This window comes from Pogoniulus pusillus, chromosome 31, assembly GCF_015220805.1.
Source record: "Pogoniulus pusillus isolate bPogPus1 chromosome 31, bPogPus1.pri, whole genome shotgun sequence".
In the NCBI taxonomy this organism is placed as follows: Eukaryota; Metazoa; Chordata; class Aves; order Piciformes; family Lybiidae; genus Pogoniulus; species Pogoniulus pusillus.
The window spans coordinates 8,397,183-8,416,545 of NC_087294.1; the positions used below are offsets into that span (position 1 = coordinate 8,397,183).

General features: G+C 41.2%; 1 protein-coding gene across 1 annotated transcript; it reads left to right on the forward strand.

Moving 5' to 3' along the window:
• Positions 1-2,044: 2,044 nt before the first annotated feature.
• On the forward strand, positions 2,045-19,363 carry IFNGR1 (interferon gamma receptor 1). The gene is made up of 6 exons (XM_064169133.1): positions 2,045-2,156; positions 2,562-2,734; positions 4,103-4,263; positions 5,813-5,990; positions 8,932-9,047; positions 18,354-19,363. The coding sequence occupies exons 1-6, from the start codon at positions 2,113-2,115 to the stop codon at positions 18,840-18,842; spliced, it is 1,161 nt and encodes a 386-aa protein (XP_064025203.1). The 5' UTR covers positions 2,045-2,112; the 3' UTR covers positions 18,843-19,363.

Genomic DNA, 19,363 nt, shown 5'->3' on the forward strand with positions numbered 1-19,363 from the left:
ATTCAAAGGACTGGGCATTTCAAGGTTTATCAGTATCATTGAAGATGGAGGAAAGAACAAACCAGTACTGAATTACTCTGCTTTTTCTTTAGCAGCCTGATTCTGATGGTGTGTTAGTATTGGTTCAATGATTTCCTTAGACAACTGTTTTCTATTAATGCACTTCAAAAAGCTGTTGCTATCTGAAAAAACTCAGCTTTAGTCTTTCCTGTCTTCTCCCTATGAACCATGACTCTCTAATCTTCCTGCAAAACCTGACCTCATTGCCAGAGATTGTACAACTTCTTTTCCCTCCTGAGCTCCAAGAAGGAGCTCCTTGTGCAGCCAAGCTGCACTCTCCCACTTCATTGACTTAGGGCACCATGGAATTGTCTCATCCTGTGCTTCTAAAACATGGATCTTAAAGCTGACCAGCACTTTTAAGCGCTTCCAAACAATTTCCTAAGGACACTGCTAAGTAACACCCTGAGTAGCTTCAGTTTGCTTTCTTGAAATCTAGGGTAGCAATTCTGTCTAGAAAATGTGGAGAGAGGAGGAAGATTAAGAGAGGAGAAAGCAAAGTGGTATGTAACTGTGTGGCTAAAAACCATGTAGCTTCTACTGGCAGATCACATACGGGATTTAATTTTCCAGTCTTTTGATAAGCGTAGTTTTGTTTGTATGCTGAATACACAGAAGTAATATTTTTCTAAGACTTAACTACACTGTGCCCTAAAACTAAATAGTCAAGGAAATACTTCTGTGCTTCGACACCTCTTCTGTCAACCTGACACCTTTTGATCTTGTGGTTGAGAACCTCGTGGTCATGTTTCTTTTTTCCAATAACCTAAACACCATTTTTGTACATACTAAAGCTTAACTAAACCACAGCACCTTTTGCAGTGTGATGCATATTACATTTATCCAATCTTCGTGGTTAATAACATATCTCAACCTCTGTGTTTTACTGTCTGTGGAGTGTTATCTTTGCGGTCTTGTTGCCAAAAAGTGAGAATGTTCACTTTCCCTCAGCGTGTCACATAGAGTGACGTTGGAGCACTTGCTTTGTAATCAAGTAACAGTCCAGAGCAGGTCAAATAATGAGTTACCTGTCAACGTTTCACAAAAGCTATGTTAAATGAATATTAAGGATGCCAAACAAGACATTGAGAAGCTAAGAAGTAACAGTTAAAGTCACTTGAGTGACCTTTGTTTTCCCTCCTCCTCAATGCCATTGATACCAGATTATGTATTTTTCTTTCCCCTGCAGCTGCTCCTCCTACATCTTTGTCACTGTGCTTCAAGCAGAAGCTTAACCATACAAGAGAATTATTAGTGGAGCTTTCCATTTTTGTATTGCTTACTCTCTTGCCTCTTATGTTGTTTACTAAATACACTTCAAATGATTTCTTATATATGGAATTAATCACAACTTCAGAATTAAACTACTGACATTTGTAAGGGAGTTGATTATCTTTGACTTTCTACAAGTACTGCTGGTGTGGTAAAAGTGGCATTGTCAGAAAATATCCACATTTCCCCATCAGGTTTGCTATCTTTTAGCAAGGCAGAGTAGGAGACAGTAGGATTCAGCAGGACTTCCCTAGAGCACAGACCCAACTTTGATGTACTCTGTCCCCTGCACCCCTACCCACCATTCAGAGCAAGAGAAATCTACAGAAGCTGGGCTAATGTCTTCTAACTTTAGTAAATGTGTAAGATTTGTGTAATAGCAACACAGGATTATAATCATCACTACTTCTGAATGTAGTATAGACTCTTTGCTCTCACTTTCAAAGGGCATGGGTTATTTGAGGTTCTATGTTGCAAACAGGGTGAATGCTGTCTCTGTAAGACAGAGGAATAGATCTGTTTGCAGGGCTTGTGTATATTCATACTGCTGACAGAGTTGGCCTTTTTGGGGGAAGTATTTGTGATTTTTATGTATATTTTTTTCCACTTCTCCTCTGTTGCCTTTCCCAAATAATTTTGAAATACATTTGGCTTTTCTTATGTTTGACTAAGTCTGTTTATCAAAATGCAGTTCTTCTCTTTCTTACAGTGCCTCCACCAGAGCAGATTGTAATAACATCTGAAAACTTCAAAACTGTTGCACATTGGCAGTACCCTCCTATGTCTGAAACTCCTCATTTTATTGTGGAAATCAAACCTTACAAGTAAGTTCTTATTCTTTTGTCATTTTCTGTACTTGATGTTCTCTAGAAGTACACAAAAACAATCAGTCCACAGTCAACTCTCTTAGTTTCTATCTGGCAAAGTAATGTCAGGTGAAGGAAAAGTTACCTAAGTGCAAATTAAGGCAAAAATTGTCAAATAACACGGTGGTTAAGGTTGTCAGGGACTTGTGAAGGTCATCTGATCCAACCCTTGTCCTTGAGCAGGTTGCCCAGAACCATGTCCATGTGACTTTTGAATGTTGTCAGGGATGGAGGTATTCACAGCCTCCCTGGGCAGCCTGTGCCGGTGTTCACTCACCCTCACAGATGTCTTGTCACAGGCAGTGTATTGAACAATACTGTGCAATGGAAATGGTAACAGTTATTGCTTGTTCCTTTTTGCAGTTCAGGTCACTATAAGAACGTCTCAGGTTGTGTGGACATTGCAGCTCGTGTTTGTGATCTCACAAGGGAAATAGGTGACGCTTTTGAGTCTCACTGGCTTCAAGTTAAAGCTGTTGTAGGGACACAACAGTCTGAGTATGTTGAGACAAGTGAGTTTATTTTGCAAAAGCATGGTAAGTTTCATCATAAACTAAACCTTTTCCCAAAATTTGAAGTACTTAGTAATTATCAGGTTTTGCCATATTGCTTTGTCTTGTTTGGGAGTATCATAAAATCATGAGTCCAGAGTGAAATCAAGCATGGTGAGTGTTCAGTAGGAACTTCTCTCACTGTGGTACCCAAATATTTTGTTAAAAACTTCTAAAGGCAGGGAGGTGATGCTATTGGTGTCCTTTGTGCCTACTTCCCAAATTCTTCCTTGGTCTCTCTGACACCAGTTTAGGATATGAAACCACCACCTGAAGCTATGGACCTTGAAAAGTCATTAAAGCAGTATTCAGGTGGTTGGTGATACTGTACTGACAATATTGGGTGTCTAGACACTATCCAGAAGATGTGGGAGTCTTCTGTAGCTGTGTAACTAAGCTTTACTCACTACTCCTGTAAATCCTTTGGGCTGCTTTGGGAGAATTCATTTTTTCACATTAATACTGTGAAAATAAATTGTGTGTCTGGACTCCAGGCCAACCTGTCCAAAACAGTGTGACAGGCCTCAGCATTTTGTGGACTGTGCAAAGCAGACACAACAGGATGAGGAAAGATGAGACTTTCTCTCCTACTTCATTCTCAGCAAAAAGCTTTCAGTCAAGAGGTTACCCATGAGATCCTCTCTGACTAGGGCTATGCTGAATCTCATCATTACTGAAACTGGGGAAGTGGGAGTCCCTCTTTCTTTTTTGCTATGTGTCCCTCCCGACTCAAATTCTCCTATGAATGGGAGTTAGTGTCTGGTTTCTACTGTTTGATAGAGGGACAGAAATCATGATAACGATGCCAAGTTTGGCAGTTTACAGATAATTGTTAGCCATGTGGAGAGAGACAAAATCACTTTATTATTGAACAAGAAACTTGTATGTTCAGTCCAGCAAATAGACACAACAAATTCATGTAGGCTTCTGCCGTAGGAAGTCCAGCTTCCTAAGAACTGTTGCTCAGGATGAGATTTGTTCAGATTTTCAGATAGCTTTGTTGAAGTACAGTATTGTGTTTAGCTGAGTGTGGATTATGATGGGATCTACTTTGTGTTCTGTTCTCATTTACATATGTTTAATTTATTTTCTTTTAAATGTTGTTAGTGAGCTGAGCTTTTATGGATGTATGTGTACAGGAAAGTGAAATTCTGCACTGTTTCCATTTGAGAAGCAGACTCACAAAACATATACAAATGCATTCATTGCTTCGAAGTGTCAAAGCTGTGTGATACTAGCAGCATTAATATAACCATGTAATTATTCTCAGAGCTCTGATAAAAGCTGACTATAAAAAAAACGTATTTTATTTTGAAAGTTTAGACCTGATAGCAAAAGTGTAATGTGTTGCAGGAAAGATAGGACCACCAAAACTGAATCTGTCAAGGCACAATGATGAAATCATGGTTGATATTTACCATCCTGCATTCCCATCCGAGAAGCTTCTTCCTTGGATTGAAGATGTTTATCCAAGTCTCATGTACTGGGTGACTTTATGGGATAGTAAAAATCTGGTAAGTTTCAAAATTAAAACTTCAAATGAAAATTACTTGTTTACCTTAAATGCCTGTGAACAGTTAACTCCTATGATGCACAGAGACAACACATGTTAAGAAAACATCGTAATGTAGGGCTACTGTAGTCCTCAAGTGTCAAGTGCACCACAGAGAGATACATGACTGGAAGGTCTGGATTTTAATTGTCCAAATGGATGTTTTATAACAAAAATGAGAATATTACATTAGTTGTACAGAAGATGTAGTTACATAATCACAGAATTATTGTTGCTGGAATAGAACTCCGAGATCATCACCTGACACCACCACATCAACTAGACCATGTCACTAAGTGCTACATCCAGTCTGTCTTTAAACATATCCATGGATGGTGACTCCACCACCTCCCTGGGCAGTCCATTCCAGTGTCTAATGACTCTTTCAGTGAGGAAGTGCTTCCAAACATCCAACCTAAACCTTCCCAGACACAGCTTCACAGTATCAACAAGGTTGGAAGAGACCTCATCAAGTCCAACCCTTTACCACACAGCTCAAGGCTAGACCATGGCACCAAGTGCCACGTCCAATCCTGCCTTGAACAGCTCCAGGGATGGCGACTCCACCACCTCCCCGGGCAGCCCATTCCAGTGTCCAATGACTCTCTCAGTGAAGAACTTTCTCCTCATCTTCAGCCTAAATTTCCCCTGGCGTAGCTTGAGGCTGTGTCCTCTCGTTCTGGTGCTGGCCACCTGAGAGAAGAGAGCAACCTCCTCCTGGCCACAACCTCCCCTCAGGTAGTTGTAGACAGCAATAAGGTGTGGTCTAACCAGTGCAGGGTACAGGGGCAGAATGACCTCCCTGCTCCTGCTGACCACACCATTCCTGATGCAAGCCAGGATGCCACTGGCTCTCTTGGCCAACTGGGCACACTTCAGACTGGGCTTCAGGCTATGCCCTCTCATCTTGTCCCAAGTTGACTGGGAGAGGAGCCCAACCCTCACTACAGCTTCCTTTCAGGTAGCTGTAGAGTGTAATAAGGTCACCCCTGAGTCTCCTCTGCTCCAGACTAACCAACTCCATCTCCCTGAGCCTCTCCTCTTAAGACCTTTCCTCCAGTGCTTTTGCCAGTCTCATTGCTGTCCCATGGACCCACTCCAGCATGTGCGCTCAACATTCATAACTATACTTGTGTGCCATTTGCTTGTCTAGGTAGACTTCTCATGTAAGAAGTTTACTTTTTAAGATACTTGACATCACACTCAGCTATTGTGGCAGGTGAACTTAAGGAAAATGATTGTAGGTATGGTTATTGGCAGTAATCTTTTCATACGCATCCAGCTACAAGTTTTAGAAGTGAATTAAGAGTGTGAATCTAGACTATGGAGAGCACATGCTTTAGCTTAAGGCATCATGGCATGCTTGAATGTAACAAGGGGCAAGGCTTATAGCTGAGGTAGGAGGCATGTCTAGTAGTAGTTTAACATTTTTTGAAGTGTTGGCAGGTTCTGTAACATTGATCTTATTCTACTGAGCCAGATGGTGCAACGTGAGTTTTGTTTTTTTGCAGACTAAAGAAGAGTTCCCTGCAGACAGCTGTACGAATTATGCATGCAGCCTTGAGATCCCAATTCCTGCTGAAGGTTCCACTTACTGTGTCTCAGCAAGAGCAAGCTTGTATGACGATCTGATGATTGGTGCCCCATCAGAAGAAAGATGCATTCATGTTCCTCGCAAGCAGACACTCAGTAAGGGGGTTCTAAAACTTTAAGAACGTCCTTAGCTAGAGCAGATCTCTGGTCAGAATCAGTCTGTGACCTCTGGTGTAGCCATGGGATGAGTTGCATGCCTATGGGACAATACCAAAAAAGGGGAGCGTGGTCATTCTTCTCCAGATGCACTTTGCCAATTCTAAGGACCTATAAAGAGCAGGTATCCTATTCAAGTAACCCTGAATTTTTGAGTGCTTTTCCTGCTTCTTTGGTATTGCAAAACCCATTTCCGTAGCACCTGATCATTGGTGCAATTAACAAAAGGCAAATTAATCATTCACAGAGTTATATAATTTTCAGAAATGTTATTCCTGTCTTCTAACAGATTGAACTTTCTTGAGTATGAAGTCACAGTCATAAAACTGATGTATTTCCTATGGAACATGGCTGGTGACTCAGCTTTGTAAAAGTTATCAGAGCTATATATTAAGTTTCTATAGTTACTTCATTGTGGCCCAAAACTTCAGAGAAGAGATGAAATGGATAGAAGCAGTTGTATTCTTTCTTGTTATGCACAAGAGGATGAGGGCATTAAGGAGAGTAAGACCAGTGGAATCTTATCTAGCAATAGCTAACAATTCTAGATTTTGGAAGATTTCACCTTTTCACTTTATTCAGTCAATAGGCTGTGTGTTAAGGAGGGGTTGAATCTGGGTGTGATTGTTTGGGTGTTACCTGCCCCCACCTCCGACTTTGGAAATCACCCAGACTAGACTCAGGGACTCTGGAAATTGAATGAAGCTTTATGTTTACAGCTTAGCACAATATACAAGCAGATATTTACAATAGTTACAGTTATATATGGAAATATACAAGGTAAAAAGTAATACAGAAACACAACTCCCCTCCCAGAAACCTGAGTCCCCAGGAGGGGCTCTCAACCGCCCTTCCACATTTCTCCCACCCCTTTCCCTTACCCCGGATCTTGCTTTATGCCCAAAGAAGATTGGAGGGTCAACCAGGGGGGTTAGAAAGCAGGTGGTTTAGTCACAAAGATGGCAGGTTAGGTTAGAGAGAGATGGAGCCCAAAACCCAGACAGGTTAGGTTAGAGAGAGATGCAGCCCAAAACCCAGACAGTGATTGCCTTATCTATATTTACTTTCTTGCTCTTATACATCTCAGCAAGCCTATGAGTGAAGTAGACATCACCATTATTTTCTTCTCACAGCCTATAATCTAATTCTTCTCACCAAGACGTTCTAGCTAGCTTCAAACTAGTACACTGGGTTAGAAGTGAATTGTAATGTGTTTGATATAAAGTTATTAAATAGTTTATTAAATATATAAAATATGTACAACACATATTATTATATATCTATTAAATATATATTTAATGTATATATTAAATATATATATATAAATATATAAACGTATATAAACATATATAAATATATAAACACATAAACATATATAAAATATATAAATATACATATAAGTATATATAATATATGTATATTTTATTAAATATATGCAAAGAGAATTTCCCCAAACTTATTTACAGTTAACACCCAGAGATTCTATTATGTGGTTGGTAAAACTCTTTTTTTGCAGAATGTATCTACGCAGTCAGATTAAATAATTTAGGAAAGGTTTTAGAGAACTTAAACAGCTGGAGAGTCTTGCAGCCCAAACTGCCTCTTAAAGGTTAAACATAAGCTTTCACAAACTTCAGAAAGGAGAGTTAGTTTACTCACTGGTTTGAGTCTCAATATTTGTAATCCAAAAGTATATGTAGGAGCATAAACGAGGGGAAAATATAGTCCTAGCCACGTGGTGGCCTTCCACATGGTGATGATGTGGCAGGACTTTGCTGCTTGTGTAGCTCAGATTGAGCGTGTTGTCTGAGAAGATCCATGGACACGAGGCAAATCCTCCATGACTCTCAGGAGGTCATTGGAGTGGTCAGCCACCTGGGTGAAGCAGGATCTAGGTTCATCGGCTGGAGCAGTCTGACCAGGTGCTGTGTATAGTAAAGACGCCAGCCCTCGGGCTGGAGCAGCAGGCTGGCAAGTCCCCATCTTGCAACTTGTTGCTAGGTCATTGCCTACACTCAGCCAGTGTTAAAAGGCATTTGAGCTCGGCTGAACTCAAGTGGGCAGCTATATCCCAGCACGGGGCAAGCAGTTTCAGTCTCTTGGCTCTGCGGAAGACAGGCAGGGTCAGGTCTGCCATTGGTGGGGGAGACAAGTCCCCAGCTACATGCAGTGCAAAGGCACAAAAGGCAAACAGCAGACAAAACAAAGGCAGCAGCAGCAAACAAACAAGTTGGGTAGGTTTTTAAGCATTTTGACAAGTATCTTTGACCAGTAGCAACAGATAAAAACACCCTAGAACCAATCCTAAGTTACTTCACCAAAAAAGGGGGATGCATATGCCTAGCATCCATGATCTGTGTTTACCAAAGACACAGCAGGCTGCAAAACAAGGTCACATATGGTGCCACCGTGATAGACTGAGGGGCACCAGGGCTTGTCTGCTTTCCTGCTGCTTCCATCCGGGAAGAAGGAGGAGGGGGGACAAGGTAAGTGTTCAGTTAGGTGTTTAGGATATGTCTTGGATATGTATTCTAGGTATAATTTGGACCTTCCACCACAGCCTGTCACATGGAAAACTGACAGACCTGTTAATCTCCATCTATCATCTCTAAGGAACAAAATAATGAGTTACAAAACTCCTTCACCTCTATAAAAACATGATTGTGTTTATCTAAATTGTAACCCTTCTGTCCTTCTAATTTTTATTTGATATAATATTTTCTAGTTTAAATTTTCTTGAGTGAAAAAAAGTGGTGAACTGGCAAATTCACACATTGCAGCTGAGCTTTCTGACTGATTAAGAATTGCTGAAGTTATTCTAAATGATACAGTGGTGGCTTGTTTTTCCAAACTTCCTAACAGGTTTTCCCTAACTCCTTAGGCACACAAAGTATCATCGTTCTCTGTGTTGTTACTCCGACCCTGGGTCTGATATTGGCAGTATATTTTATCTGCAGGAAGCTAAGGAAGAACAAAATAAAGCTGCCTAAATCTTTGGTAAGTTCAGACTTCTTATCTGCATCAGATTTTCAATAATACAAGGTAGGTAACTTCTATAACATCTTTTTGCCTGTCTCTTTTTTCTTTTACCATGGTCTTATAGATGCTTAGGGTTTATACTAGTCTACTATTCTGATAGTCTCTGCAGTCACATGCCTTGTATTTGTTTTAGGGTAAGGCTTCAGTCTCTTTTTAGCTGTAGCAGTGTGACAGAATGTCAGGGGCTGGAAGGGACCTCTAAGGCTCATGCAGTCAAACCCTCTTGCAGAGCAGGATCACCTCTACCGGATCACACAGGAACGTGTCCAGTGAGGTTTTTAATATCTCCAGAGAGGGAGACTCCACAGCTCACCTGGGCAGCCTGTTCCAGTGTTCTGTCACACTCACAGTGAAAAAACTCCTCATGTTTACATGGAACTTCTTATGCCTCAACTTCCACCCATTGTCCCCAGCAGTAGCTGGTGTAGTTTGATAACTTGGTTCTTAAAAAATGTGAGTGCATGGACAAGTTTGTATTCATTCTAGTAGCAGAGATTCAGAACCACACAGTCACTGGAGTTTTGAATACAGACTTTCTGAGATCATCTAGTCCAACCCTTTGCTCAAGCAGGGTCAGCAAGAGCAGGTTATGCAGGACTTCATCAGTTGGATTTTGAATACCTCCAAGAAAGGAGACTTCACAGCTGCTCTGGGCAACCTATTGCAGTCCTTAAGCATCCTCACAGTAAAAGTTGTTTTCCTTACATGTAGATAAAATTCCATGTGTTTCAATTTGTGCCCATTTCCTCCTGTCCTCTCACTGAACATCGGTGAGATTCCTTCATTATATGATACTATCTTGATACTCCTAAGTGCTACACTGTTCTGAAAGTGATGTGCAGAGTAAGAGGAGAGGGGGAGTAATAGCACTGCAAGACAAGGGAATAACTAGGGGAAATCTGTTCTCGCACTGAGCAGCCGCAGGGAAGAGAGCTCAGAAGCTGCTCTGCTTGGAGCTCCCTTGCATCCATCCCGAGGAACCACTGAATGTTCCTTAACGAGCAGCATTCCTTACTTTCTTATCAGGCAAGAGTGAAGTATCTGACAAGTACTGTTTCAGTGTCCTCCTGGTGTCTCCTTAGTCACAACAATTGAACAATCAGCAGCAGCTGAAACAGATTCCAGAGCTGCCATGTGAGATGGTAGTAAATGGTAATCATATCAAGAATGCCTTCTTAGTGGGTGCAGGAAGTCTCACAAGACTTCTAGAGAAGAGACAATGATCTTCATTTCCTTGTTCTTCAAGACCCTTTAAATTGACTCCTTCATAGTGCAGGAGTAGCTCAATGCCTAAGGTCACCTTGGAGCTTGTTTTTTGTGGAATAGAATTTTAGGAGGTGAGATTGCTCTGGCTAAAAATATAAACACCCAAGCCAGTGATGTTAGCTAAAATGCTTGTTTCTTTCCTTGGACTATGTCAGAGTCATGAGACTAGTTCAGAGGTAGCCATTCACCCCGGAGACTAACAAACAAAGAGAGACACCTCTGATGGATTCTGCAGGTAGACTCCAATATCCTGTAGAAAAAAGTGAGACACAGGAGATTTTCTTCTTCTTTTAATCTTCACACCCAGTATGTAACTGAATGCACAAGATTATGTCCTACATACACACAGATTTTTTTGTGAAGAGAAAAACAGCTCCTCCAGAATGGCAGTGCCATGCCCTATGGATCCAGTTATTCTGCCTGCCCAGTGCCATTGTGGTATTGCACCAGATCAGGAAAATACATCACACAAATAGAAAGTGTTCTTTTTAGCTCCTGTGAGCCTCCTTATGGATGCTCTAAGTTCACACTTCAGCTTGAAGAAACTGATTTGTGTGCCCATACTCTCAATTGTCTGTGTTATGCGATGCCAAGGTTCCAGCATACCATGGTCTGGTTCACATTCCACACCATGCTTTGTGACTAAGGTGCTGAATGAAACCTTTAACTGTTTATAAACACTGTCAGCTGTGTGCTTTAGCACTGAGATAAGTTCCCCAGGGAACTGGGCATGGCCTCATGACTGAATGTTCAACGAGGATTTGGACCATGCTTTTTTAGATAGAGGATTTAACTTCTAGGTTGCCCTGAGTGGAGTCAGGAATTAGGCTGCTGGAATCCTCTCTGAGTGGAATCAGGAGTTACACCCTTTTGGTTCCTTTCCAAATCAGAGTATTCTGTGATTCTGTCCATTTCCTTTGAAATCCCTAGGCACAGCTCCCAAGGATAGTTTCTGTATAGTTGATAGGAATAGTGTGGGCATTTAAAATTAAGAACTTATGACTAACTATTGATTATTTTATAGTAAGTCATATAAACTAATGAATAACCACTGCAAATAAAATGAATAATAACTTTTGTGATATGAAGTTATCTCTATAGGCTTCTTGGCCCTGAGAGCCTGTTGCTTACTTTGGAATGTGTACTACTAGGTATTTTTTCCTGTTATGAATAAAGGAGTAATAAGGTGACAAATTAATAAAAATGTGCTAATTAATTTGACTCTCCCTCCCACACTCCCACTTGATACAAAGGTTATAAAGATTCAGTATCCTGTTAAGAGTTATCTTTACAATAGGAATGTTACAAATAGTTTGAGAATAGTGTTTGGAAAAGATAAATCCAATAGCAGTGATACCCCACTAAAGGCAGGAAGTTCCCAGAGACTTCAGGAATATATCAGTTACTCACAATGCTGTTTGCTGATTGTGGGAATTGCTCTTGATCATCTCTTTTTATTGGAAAATCTCCCTGAACTTGCTGCAGCTGCTTTAATCCACGTGTGTAGGGTCAAAGACCCGAGAGAGAAGAGCCTCATGCGCTGCAGCTCACCCCTTTTCCCACATCCATCCTTATTTTTGTTGTGCATCACCATAAAGAATGTCCCAAAAGGCCAGAAACCAATAACCCATCAGTTCTCTGCCTAAAGATTCCCACACTTGCCCCAGCACAGGGTCTGTGCCTGACACATGGCTTGAGGGGAAAGGCCCAAGTGAATCCACTGATCCACAGCCCTGGGAAAGGGAGGTATCTCCCCTGGCTCCCTTCATCCCAGCTTCTCTGTTCCCCCCCCATCCCATCTTCACAGGGAGGGAGTTTCAGATTTACTGCCACAGTTATTACCTTTGTCCTTTACTTGAACTTGACTAAAACCAAAACATCTAGGGAGTTTTTTCCATCCTTTATAAGGCTAGGTAAGATGCCCTACTTTAGCACTGCTGCCTTCTTGGCAGCTTTAGCTAGATGCCAAAACACCATTTGAATGACTTTCAGCAAGTTGGAATTCTACAACAGGAGGAAAACCAAGAAAGTGTAACTGTCAGGCAGCTGCCTTTCTTGGAAGTCTTGTATACCCCAAGCAATGAAAAACCAATCCATTGCTATTTAGATCTCTGTGCTGTTTGTGACTCCTAAGAATAACATGTCAGCCATCCTGCTTTGGCAGGGAGGTTAGACCCATCCTCTGGAGGTCCCTTCCAACCTCTGATGTTCTATCACTCTATGTACAGGCCTTTATTTCACAATGCAGCTGTCTTGCAGTGTGGGCATTACCTTCAATAGAGAAAATGTTTGATTAAATGATTTACAGATCCTATTCATAAGAAGATCCTACCAGGAATCCAGTAAAGTGGAATGGATTCCTTTACAAAACTTCATCATACTAGTATTTGGCAGCATCAGTAAGAACCTGATGGATCAGTGGTAGTTGACTGTTCATTTTCTTTATCTCACAAAAAGTATTTCAAGAGGCTGTCTCCTCCTAACCACCATCTGCAGTTATTCCAGTTTGTGCCCTGTGTGATTTGTCCTGTATTAGGTTTCTGGTGTAAGGTTTGTATTGAAGTCTCATCCATTTTTAAAGGAGCCTGAACTTACTTTACTGAGGAGCTGTGAGCATTGCTCTCTGCATCAACTTTACTGACTTTAAGTGTCTTTTCTATTCAGATGGTAGCAGATCATTAGAAAACCCCTGCTAGACTGTAAGAGATTCATTGAAAAGCATCAGCTTTCATTTTTAGCTCATATTTCAGTTGACTTTTCTGTTATCTGCTGCTAATTTTTTTTAAGCCCAACAAGGGACAAAGTTGTCTTATTGTATTTGTAGAACACTTATGGATGTTTACAAAAGATTGAATTTCTTTTGTGATTGACTTTTTTGGTTATACAACATCATTTAATTGTGTTTTTTTTTACTTTGAGAAATGGTAGTTGCTTCTGTAAATCTTAACTGCTGCTTGCCACAAGTAACTGTCATAGAATCATAGAATCAACCAGGTTGGAAGAGATCTCCAAGATCATCCAGTCCAACCTATCACCCAGGCCTATCTAGTCAACTCATGTAGCACAAGGACTGACCAAAATCTTGTGTTTGTAGCCACATGCCTAGACACACACCTTTTGTACTTTCACTGAATTCAGTGTCAAAACCCGAGGGTGTTCAGTCAAGGCCAGGATACCAGAGTCTTCTACATGCTTGGATTTGGCTTCCTTTTAACTTCTCATCAAAGACCTATACTCCTTACATAGTTATCAGCCTGCCTTTTCAATGCTTTGGCACTTTCTCAGTGTGATTTTGGTGTAGTTTACAGATTCACAGATTGCATTGAGTTGGAAGAGACCCTCCCAGGTCATCTTGTCCAACCCCCTCTGCAGTCAGCAGGGACACTTCCAACTAGATCAGGTTGCTCAGGACAGTGTCAAGTCTGATCTTGAATTTCTCCAGGGGCAGGGCCTCAACCACATCTATGAGCAGCCTGTTCCAGTGTTCCATCATTCTGATTGTGAAGAACTTCCTCCTAATGCCCAATCTAAATCTCCCCTGCTCCACTTTCATCTTGTAAGAGAGGAGCTACTTCATTAGTTTTTATGAAGGTGATTGGGTTTTTGTTGTCATCTGGGGGCAGTTTGGGTGATAGTTTTGTTTTCTGTGATTATCTACAAGATCATAGAATTGGAATGGTCTAGGTTAGAAGGGACCTCCAAGATCATCAAGTTCCAACCCCCAGCCATAGGCAGGGACACTTCCCACTAGAACAGGTTGCTCAAGTGGGAGGTGTCCCTGTATAGATAATAGCATAGTCTCCTATTTATACATTTACATAGCATTAATTTGTTGTGGACCAATGCAGAGGCCATGCAGATTTTGTCAAGGTCACAGATCTTAATGAAATCTGAACAGAATTCTCAAACTTTCCTGCAGAAAATGTTCACCTGAAAATTACTGTGTGGGTGGGCACATCCTTGGGAAAAAGAAGAAAGCACTGATTACCTTAACTGCTGCTGATCCTTGGGCTTTGTTGTGTCCTTGAGCCTGGCTTCCACTGCAATATCTCCCTAGTCTGTTGAGACAGTGAAAGACCTAAATCAGGAAGAAATGTGAGCACCTGCACATTCCAGGAAATACTGCTGATACCCAGCTCAAGCTCACTGGCTGTCAGTTAGTATTAAGTAACATGCATGAAAGAAAAATACTAATTTACAGTAAATACTTGTCTTCAAATAGCAGCCATATCTTTATTACCCTTATTATGGCTGGAATGGCATTCCAGTTAGTGTAGTAAGCTGTGATTCTTTGGAAACTAGCAGCAACTGCATGGCTGAATGGCTGAATTGTCTCCTAGTCATGACTCATACACTACTAAAGAACCTTTGGTACTGGAAAACCCACAAGAGGTTTTTTTTTCTTCTGATGGCTTCCTTCTTTCATGGATGAGAGGAGTGTAGAGTTTTTACATCGTTTTGCTTTGGTCAAAAACTCACCTTTTTGAGAACAGAACTCTTGGGTTTAATTGTATGGAGAGTATTTATTTTACCCTTGGGGTCTGTGTGTAAGCATTGCCAGCTGCCACTGTGAAGGCAGAACCTGTGCAGAATACAATGTGTTCCCTTAACATTGTAGCTCTGTGATTTCTAGAGTCGTGAAAATCCAGAAAGAGGACCAGTTGTTGAGTTCTTCATAGCATTTATTAGTATGGGGAGAAATAGAAACTTCTAAACAAAGCTTTTAGTCATAGTTTCTGTAGCATTTTGTCATAGAATCATACAATTGTCAACTCTGGAAGGGACCTCAAGGATTCTCTAGCTCCAAGCTCTTGCCATGGTCAGGGACACATCACACTAGATCAGGTTGCTCAGAGCCACATCCAACTTGGCCTTTAAAACTTCCAGGGATGAGGCTTCCACCACCTCCCTGGGCAGCCTGTTCCACATCTCACCACCCTCATGATGGAGAACTTTTTCTAACATCCAATCTGAATCTACTGACTTGTAGTTTTGCTCCATTCCCCCCAGTCCTGACACCCTAAAAGGTCCCTCACCAGCTTTCTTGTAGGTGGTCTTCAGATACTAGAAAGCCACAATAAGGTCTCCTTGGAGCCTTCTCTTCTCCAGACTGAACAGCTCCAACTCTCTTAGCCTGTCTCTCTACGAAGGGTGCTCCAGCCCTCTGATCATCCTCATGGCCCTTCTCTGGACGTGTTCCAGCATGTCCATATCCTCCTTGAAATTTGGGCTCCAGGACTGGATGCAATACGCCAGGTGGGGTCTCACCAGAGTGGAGTCTTGATTCACATTGCTCAAATATTCCAGCTTACAAAGAGAATTACCTTGTCACTTACAGTGTGATTACTGGAATTAGGTTTTTAGCTACCCCCTAAACAACTACAGATGTTAGTCCATTCAGGGTCAGTGTTGGTGTTGCATAAGCATCCAAGATTTTTTCCTATGTCTGTGTAAACAGATTTTCAAAAGGTACATTAATCTTGCCAGATGTTTGCAACATTTCCAGTATCTGTACAGTATTGAGTGTAAGCCCAAAGAAGGGCAGTGAGGCTTGTGAAGAGCCTGGAGCACATGACTTACAAGGAGCATCTGAGGGCACTAGGGTTATTCAGCCTGGAGAATAGGAGGCTGAGGGGAGACCTTACAGCTACCTGAAGGGGGAGACTGGAGCAAGGAGTGGGCCAGCCTCTGCTCCTTGATGACAAATGACAGGACTTGAGGAAATGGTTTCAAGCTGCACCAGCAGAACTTCAGGCTGGATGTTAGGAAATAATTCTTTACTGAATTGGTTATCAAACACTGAAATGGTCTGCCCAGGGCAGTGATGGAGTCACCATCCCTGGGGTTATTCAAGCAGCATGTGGACCTTGTGCTTAGTAGCACAGTTTAGTATTGAGCCTTCAGTGGTGGGTAGAGGATTGGACTGGACAATCCTTGAAGTCCCTTCCAACCAGACATATAGTCTGTATTCTGGTTTCTGCAGCTGTCTTCTAAGGATTTACATCTCATGAATGGGTGAGTTCCATAAATACTTGGGGATATTACTCTGAATAATCTGTATGTAGTATTCTGACTGTTTCTGCACAGCAGAAAATGGCCATCCAGAGACTGTGATGGCTACATGGCAGGTAGGTTGTAGTGTGGTATACTCTTAGTGTCAGAAGCCACTTTAATGCTCTTTTTGCTAGTTTTGCAATGTCAGTTCTTCATTCCCAAGGGGATCATCTCACCACAGTGATGCTAACAGAGCTGTTTGTAACTCTCAGTTAGATTATATAAAACTGCACTCCAGGGAGGGTTTGTTTGCTTTATGGTGATGTTAGTTGCCTTTTTTTTTAAAGCTTCATGGTTTCAGTGTTGCAACATAAACCACAGAACCATCAACAGATACTAGGGCAAGAGAAAGGTGTGAAGTTGAAGTGAGAGATGAGGCACACTGAAGATATGAATGTAACAAGAGAGCTTCACAACCTTCTGTTCAGTGAAGATTCTTGGCAACCATAGGCAGATTTGTCTGATTGTGCTGTCTGAGACTTTTATGCCTGTTTGTAGCTTTTCATAAAGAACATTATTGCTCTCTCTTTTCCCATCCTGCCCTTATCTTTCTTCCAAATCTGCCTCAACATTTCCAGTCAATTATTTTTCTACAAAGTACCTCAAAACAGTGATTGTGTACCTTTTTATTAGGAAATTATCTTATCTGCATTTCTTTGTAGTCTGTCATACACTGTACATATATATTTACTATATATAATTATCTAATGAACTATGAAATTTAGTTCATGAACTATGAAATCTAGAAAAGAACATTTATTGCTTGAGTTCTTCCATTCCTTCTCATGCTTTCTGTTAGCTTTAGGAAACACCATACAGCTGAAAATTTCTCCCACTTTGTTTTTCCCTATGTATTTTTTTAAACAAACAAACAAACAAAAGCACCAAAAAGCAGAAGCAAATCAGAAGACTCTAAACAGCCTGAAGCATGTCATAGTCATCTAAAGCAACACTGAAGGAGTGAATACGATCTTCCCATGAAGAGGTTTCCATAGAAGGCTCCAGAGAGACCTTATGCAGCCTTTCAGCACCTGAAGGGGGCCTACAGGAAAGCTGGGGAGGGACTTTTTGTAAGGACTTGTAGTGACAGGATGAGAGAGAATGGATTGAAGCTGGGGGAGGGTGGATTTAGACTGGATATTAGGAAGAAATTCTTTACAGTGAAGGTGTTGAGACGCTGGAACAGGTTGCCTAGGGAGGTCATGGATGCCCCCTCCCTGGAGATTTCAAGGCCAAATTGGATGAGTGACCTGGTCTAGTGGAAGGTATCCTTGCCTATGGCAGGGGATTTGGAACTAGATGGACTTTAAAGTCTCTTCCAGCCTAAACTGATCTCTGAATCTGCAAACCAGTAGTTTGTCACATCACTGAGGAAGTGCTCAGTGGCAAAGAAGTAACTATGAAGACTTCAGCATGGGGCTGACTGATGGGTATGCATAAAGATTCTCATGGCATTTTAAAGGTCTCCTTCTACAAAGATCACTTCCCTCCCAGTTGAGACAGGTTCCACAGCATAGTAGTCACTGCAGATTTCACTTACTAGGTATGGAGTATGAAAAGTTTCCCCAGCTAGTTGAAGAGTGTTACAACTTTTTCTTCTTTTGTTGCCTTCCTCTACGTTGCAGACTTGAAATTACTCAAAATACAGTGGGTGATGCAAAGTGGATTTGGTCTTTGCAAGTGTGTGTCCATAGAAAGCATTTTTGAGAGTGTGCATGAAAGTGTTATTGATAACAGATGAAATCATAAACTCTGGCAAGGTCACTACTCTATATCTAATCTTGACAGTTTATGCTGGGATTAGCTGCAATGGCATGGAGTTTATATTACAGACTTGTATCTTTTGGAGGGTTTTTTAACCTCTTAATCTTGTCAGAAGATAAAGCAAATAAATTAGTAGATAATGTGGAACTAATTTTCTTTATCTTTTCTCCCCCATTTAAGGTCAGTGTGATAATAAACCTGAACACAGACAGCATTCTAGAACCAAAATCAGCACCAAAATATGTATCTGTAATAAGCTCCATGCAGTCAGCACTGCCAGTGAATGGTGAAGTAAACTTGCTGCAGGTAGAAGAAAAAGAAGAAACAGTTAGTCCTGAGAATTCCAATGAGGGAGCATCCTCTGTTTCTCTCCCAGAGGCTTCAGCTGAAGCAGAAGAGGTATCTGTGCAGGAAGATGTGGAGAACATACCTTTTGATGATGACCAGGATCACAGAGTAAAACAGAGTTACTTTATTCCTGACAGCAGCAAAACAGATGCACATGATAGCTCTTCAGGTTCAGAGACTTCTACTGCAGAAATACAACAAGCAGTCATTCCAAGCAGCTGTCTGAAGTTTTCTGGCTATGACAAGCCTCATGTTCCATTAAATATGCTAATAGATATTGGTGAAGTACAGCCTGTGATTGCTTACAGGCTGACTGACTGACCAGCAGAGCTGAAGTGTTCAACCAGGATGCAGGAAGAACAGCATTACTGAAGATCATGGAAACTCTGGGTTGTATTGTCAGCATTTCCAAGCTGTGCTTGTTCTGATCCAACCCAAAGAACCAATATACAGCTGGCATGGGGCTGAAAGTAGTGCCTGAGCACTGCATAAAAAATGGGAACACATTTCATTAATACTGAACTTTTAGAAATGGTAGTATATATGACACAACTCACTGTTTCCTCCTTAAAATGCCATGCTGGCTTGTTTAACAGTACTCTGTGGAGAACAGACTTCGTGAAGGAGTGTAAAGCAGCAACTGAATCATGATTAGCTTCTCCTTCAGATCCATTTCAGAACTAATTCAATGGACATAATGCTTGGGGAGTGCTTTACTTGTTTACAACAGAGATATGCCAGAATGATTTGAAAGTTTTGTCTTTATTCCAGGTATTCTTTTGCTTGTCTTTCTCTCTTTTGAAGAGTATTCTGTATTAAACAAAATACTGTTTAAGTGAGAA

Bases quoted from the DNA above. Each gene is read 5' to 3' on its own strand.
- IFNGR1 (XM_064169133.1), top strand. From the start codon at position 2,113: ATGTCTGAAACTCCTCATTTTATTGTGGAAATCAAACCTTACAA. The intron at 5,991-8,931 runs GTAAGGGGGTTC...CTAACTCCTTAG, and splicing joins TCCTCGCAAGCAGACACTCA to GCACACAAAGTATCATCGTT. The intron at 9,048-18,353 runs GTAAGTTCAGAC...CCCCCATTTAAG, and splicing joins TAAAGCTGCCTAAATCTTTG to GTCAGTGTGATAATAAACCT.